The 5971-nt window shown below is 42.3% G+C and overlaps 1 protein-coding gene across 1 annotated transcript; it reads right to left on the reverse strand.

Annotated features, from left to right (window-relative positions):
* Nucleotides 1-2523: 2523 nt before the first annotated feature.
* Nucleotides 2524-5971, reverse strand: LOC135515856 (ubl carboxyl-terminal hydrolase 18-like). Its single transcript, XM_064939643.1, has 11 exons — nucleotides 5886-5971; nucleotides 5577-5716; nucleotides 5014-5110; nucleotides 4752-4882; nucleotides 4557-4636; nucleotides 4298-4432; nucleotides 4032-4127; nucleotides 3773-3937; nucleotides 3469-3597; nucleotides 3319-3362; nucleotides 2524-3194 (listed from the first exon to the last, which is right to left on the reverse strand). The coding sequence occupies exons 2-11, from the start codon at nucleotides 5644-5646 to the stop codon at nucleotides 3122-3124; spliced, it is 1020 nt and encodes a 339-aa protein (XP_064795715.1). The 5' UTR covers nucleotides 5647-5716; nucleotides 5886-5971; the 3' UTR covers nucleotides 2524-3121.

Here is a 5971-nt window from a genome sequence, read left to right on the forward strand (position 1 = left end):
GGTGGTTTGTCTCTCAATCCTACGAAAGTCATTGTCCTCTGAATAATCTGAAAATGTTGCATTAGACTACTAAGCCCTGAGAGTCAACGGGCATTTCTGTGAATGGAATCCTCTGCACAACAGCATATACTGTAAACACTGCTCAAGAGGAAGGAAGGAAGGAAGACTGGACGGATGACACCAGTGATGTAACACCCCTCTTTTACAGCTACTAAGTCGATCAAAGCAGTGAGAAATGCTCGAAGGAAGCCATGTTGAATTCTGAAACTGCCATCTTTGGCAAGACAGACGGAATACTGGGATGGGTAGGGATATGTCACAAAGATTCACTCACATTCTCAAGCAAACCACTGACCTGAGCTCCTGAATTCCCCCATAAACCATCCACACTCTCCTAGTAACTGGTACACACACATAAACAAAGAACCCAAAGCATTAGGAAACCTTGCCCAAAGACAACACTAGCATTTGAGCGCTGCCACACTGCAAAGCCTGTAGAATATCATCGCCTCGATCAGTTTTGGGGGGAATTCAGTGCAGCTTTCAACTTACTCTAGAAACTTGTAGTGGTAGAACGAATGCACAAGGTGCAGTTTTGAAATTGGGTAGTACATTATCAGTTTTCCTTTTGTCATGTCAGTCATTGCATACCTTAGAGAGCTATTTATAACTTGTCAGAAATGTCCAGATGAAGTAGCCCATGTCAGCTAAAGCTTTTTAGCTAGGTGTTTCAGCCCATAGATTTTGTAGTGATGTTCGAGTCACTCAAATATCACATCAATACACATTAGACATGGCACAATATATAGATTTGCAAGAAAATCTGCTTTAAAACTGCAAAATGTTCTCTGCACCCCATGACAAAATGTGTAGAATTGCAGGAAATACGTTTTAAACCTGCAAAATGTTCTCTCTGCCAACAAGAGGGCTGTGGACAGTGTGTGTCACGAACAGTGCTTGTGCCCATAGAAATAGATGACACTGTGGTCAGGCAATGAGTTCAGCTGACCCACATGCTAGTTTAGTCTCTTCCCTCGCTCTTGGCATGTCAAGAACTGTCACTGTTATGGGCAGAGATAAGTCACCTTGCCAAGATCTAGAAGAGTAGATCCTGTAAACACAATACAGTAACCAATACCCTCCAGACCAACTAAAAACCTTCCAAATACAAGAACGGTTCATAAGGTGCCTCCCATAAGGTGTCCACTGTCCAGGTGGGTAATGACAGTACAAAGGACAGACGACAGACTGGGAGGCTCAACAATGGTGGTGCAGACATGTAGCGTTTGCCACACGTATGGATAGGAGCTAATGTGTCACCTGTGTTAAGGTAAATTAAATGTACACTGGAGCCACATGGTGTGGTATGGAGGGGTGCGTCACGGCAGGTGTTCTCCCTGAGTGAAAATTGTGGCGCACGCCAGCCATCTTGTGATTATATAATTCATGCAATAACACCTGGTTAGTGTTGGCCTCATTGTAACTGGGCATCAATAATTAATTTACAACTATAATAGAAGGGAAAGAGAGTCTGTCATCTTACTTCAAGCTCAGAATTATTTTGGACGCATTGTCCTATGTCATTGTTTTACTGCTGTAAGTACTGAAATTCAAAACTGTTATTTGAACTATCAAGGTCAAATATCTCCAGATGCAAACACACCTGCGTCCTATTTTTCTGTTCATTCCTCGTGCTATTATTTTTCTATTGTTGGAAAGTAAGTAAGAATCTCACTGCTTGTCTACACCCGCAGTTCACGAAGCATGTGACAAATGACATTTGATTAAAAAACAGAGCAGCATTTATAGGGGGCAGCCCAAAAATATATATCTGCCAATCAAGAGTGAGGTTTAAGGCGCAGATACAAAACTGTCACGGTTATGTAGGGTCGAGAGTAGACTCAAGCGTCAACTCTAGAAATGCAACATCTAAAAGGAAGTGACATGCCAGCAAAAGCACTGTACATCACCACTGTACATACTGAACGCATTACTCTGCTACCGTCCGTTGACTGTGGGTGGGAGATGCCCACGTAGGCTACTACCAGTGGCACTGTGCAGATGTCTTCCATTCTGTCAGTGCGAGGCAGGCTGCGAGCACACTGACACCATTTCAACTGGTCCTCAGTGTCTTGGCTAAGGTAGTGGGAACAGTTTTTTATTAACTATGTGTGAGATTCCCCAGACAGACGGCCTTTACCAAGTTTTACATGTACTCTAAAGTATGTACTGTGAAGTATGTTGAGAAGGAATAGGTGGATTGGAGATATTCTATCTGCCCCTCATTCTCCTTCTCTGAGAGAAAGATGATCGGCAAAGGACCAATAGAAGAAAAATAATATAGAAGAACAGAAAATAACAGAATAGAGACGACGGAAGAACGTAACATTTCAATGCATGTCATTCCAAACCACATTTAATTATGAGTATTGAGAGAGCCTGTGGCACATAAGGTGGGTGTTTTAGGTCTTGCAGAGCTCACTTCAGTAACTGTAAAAAGACGCAAAACATTTTCAGGTGTTGCCTGGGAAAATTACAGTTTATTTCTCTGTTGACAGCATTATATTGGTAGTGAAATTGAAACAGAACAGAGTACCGGTAACTAATGTCTAAACCAATTGTTCTGAAACAAGGTGAGTCACATATTTCCATGTCAGGCAAATATTATCACCAATGAGTCAATGGCCTTTTTCAGGTTTTTCCCCCAGAACACCTCAACTCAGCACACTCTTCAAACCACCCGTCTTATCGTGGTTTCAGAACGTGTGGTCTCTGAAGCTTACAAGATGACTGTACTAATGACAGGGTGAAGGGCCTTTGCCGCCACCTATTGGCTAAACTCAGTAATGCCCTATGAATGTCCAACGTATCCAGCATAAACAAGACCTCTAAACATATACACACGACACCAAATATACTTAAACAAATCCATGTAATTGCACATAAACAATGACCCATTACCCATAATTTTAAAGTGAAAATCATCAAGATAAATGACATCCCCAATGCTACATGAAGACAACAACCCCTCCACAAGGTAGTCTCCTGCAGTGAGTGCACCTTGTGTTTGGTCCTTGATTGCTACGGTCTCCAGTCTCCACTCTTTATCCATTTAGCTCCATCAGCCTGAGGACCACTCCTGTTGCTTTCCCTCTGGGGTTCGTCTGTAGAGCAGCATATATGCTGTGTCTTCTCTGTTAACAAAGGATAAGACACCTGTCAACTGATGCCACCCCCCCCCCCCCCCAGAATTGATCATGTATATTACTGAGAGATGTCGCCATTCTAAAGAGAAGTAATTGTGTGTTAAAACCTTACCTTTGACTTCCTCCATAGGTGTTCTGTACTTCCTTCCAGCTAACCTGTGTTTGTGCAAATGTTGTTACTTTTAATGATACCAAAGAAAGGTATATGCATAATACAAACTTGCTGAGTGGTGTAAACATTCTTTCACTCATTTTCTCTTACCTGCCGTACAGAACTATCATTAGCGTAGTACCAGCTTTGGTTCTTGTGACGAACGTATGCTGTGTAGTGTCCAAACATGGCAACGCCGGAGTGCACTATGACTGCACACAAACTGTACTGGCTGTCACTCTGAAAGAACGAACAAATACAATTTGATGTCTGTCAGTAAAGCTGTACTATTTCCCTCCAATTATGTTGTGAAAAAATGTAATTGTGTTTGTAGGTCCATGTGTAATTTGTTAATGAGCATAATGTAGTATATTAGCATATCTCAAACAAATATGGTAAACATATGCCTATCTACCTGTACAAAACGTTCTGACAGTGCCTCTGCTGTCAAGATCTCAGAAATGTTCAGGGTTTCTGGGAAGGTGACTTTGTAGTGTAGTTTCCTGGTGTAACCGTGGGAATTACGGAATCTCTTCAGGTGAAGACACAAGACAGGGGGCAGGGAGATGAGTTTGAAGCCCTACATAAGAAAGAACAAGATGGAGTAATTCAGTGAACAGGCAAATCACAGCAGTCTCTACAATGGAACATCCTTTCAGTTATAAAGAGCTGACCTGTTGGGAGGGCTTCTTTTCTCCACATCTTTCACAGTAGCACTTATCTCCATCCCTTAGTTCCTGACGCTTGAAGAAGAACCGCATACAGTCCTCCTGGAAGACCACAGAATAGGAAAGACACAGAGACTCCATTTTAATTTTAAACAAACCACATCCTCCATTTGACAGCTATTAAAAAGGGCAATGTAACATTCAGGGCTAAGTACATTGAATAGAATCCCAATATAAGAGAAAACTCAAGCCAAGTTTTAGGGAACCCTCACCAGGGAGTCATGGCTCTCCCTTATGTGCATGGGGAGGCTGAGTAGAAAGCTGGTCCCAGTTTCGATGTATTTACATTCTAGACACTGAAGGTATGTCTCCATGGTAACCTTGTACAGAGACTGAATCTCCTGAGCCTGGGGATGGAGAACACAGACAGAGAAACTTCTTATTGTATCATCTCCAACATGCTTTTTGTTGGGTGTCCCTGTTGTTATTTTTTAGTTGAGCTAATATTATGTCAATTTAAGTAGTACATACTAAGGCCTTGTCACTCATCTGTTGTTGGATAAGGTTTAGAATGGAGAGGAATACCTCATCTGCATCCTGCTGAACATTGTCTGAGAAACACATTATTGTCAATGTTAAAGTTGCAGACAGAAAAATTACATTCTTTATAATCCATAAATGTTGTTGCTTTTTCTCTCCATGTAATGTCACGTAGACTATTCATACAGCAGATGTCATTTCTGTCCAGGCAGTGCAGGAAGTCTCGATGACGAGCAGGCTGGGATTGGTCACTCTGCATGGCTAGTAGCGCCTTCCTCAGATACAGAGGGACACTCTCCTTGTCAACTGGGTTCCACCTAAGAACATAACATTCCAAGCACTCAATGCTTTCCCACAAGCAGCCTGATAACTACCAGTAAACTAACCAATGTCTTTGTTACATGTTGATTCTTAATAGCAAAGTATTGTAACCTGCCACCTGGCTTACCCTTCTAGCAGATCCACCAGTTCCCAGGTGGCAGAGAAGGACTGCAGCAGAGCGTTCACACAGCATGACAGGCCATAGTTCCTCAGACCTCTTAGGCCTTTGGGCATAAATATGATCAGAACAACATAGCTGCATGCCTCAATTCTATCCAGACAGTTAAGTAATAATAATAATGTCTCACAGGAGGTTGGTGGCACCTGAATTTGGGGTGGACCGGCTTATGGTAATGGCTGGAGCAGAATCTGTGGAATGGTATCAAATACAACAAACCTTTGGTTTCCATGTGCTTGATGCCATTCCATTCACTCAGCAGCCTTCTGTGCTTGTGTCCATATTGATCAATGCAGAGTGTGTGGTGTAAATCAGCCACTGCTGATTATGGTCAGAATTTCTTGCTGACCATGTGATCTGAACAGGCAAAACTCAGGACCCTATAGCGCCTCAGTAGGGTTCAGTTATAGGGAAAAGTGTAAAACAGGTCCCGTGATCAGGGAAAAATAACCAGCCCATTGGCTTGTTTCAGAATCTACTTTCCATCATATGCATTCAATCCAAGCCCGTACCTTGTGACCTACTCCCGATAGGTAGACTCCAACTACCGACGCACATTGAGAACATTCTTCGTGACATCATGGATATCGTTTTAGCTGATCTATTGCTGGACTACTGCTGTTGAGTTAAGAAGTCCAAGGGGTCCACCTCCCTGTGAGTGAAATACAAATTAATAACTGGATCGTCATCATACATTCTTACATAGCTGAGTTTACTCAACTTTGAGAAACTCGTCTAACATTAGAGGTGCATTTTTTTGTGAATCCAAAACACTGCATATAGCATAATATGTTTTTATTTTCAGCAACTATTTCACTTACTTTATCGATCTCATTGACGACCCACAGCCTTGGGGGGGAAACATATGGAAAAGACGCGACGACCGCAGCATCACTTTCACTTTCTA

The sequence above is a fragment of the Oncorhynchus masou genome, chromosome 27 (genome assembly GCF_036934945.1).
Source record: "Oncorhynchus masou masou isolate Uvic2021 chromosome 27, UVic_Omas_1.1, whole genome shotgun sequence".
In the NCBI taxonomy this organism is placed as follows: Eukaryota; Metazoa; Chordata; class Actinopteri; order Salmoniformes; family Salmonidae; genus Oncorhynchus; species Oncorhynchus masou.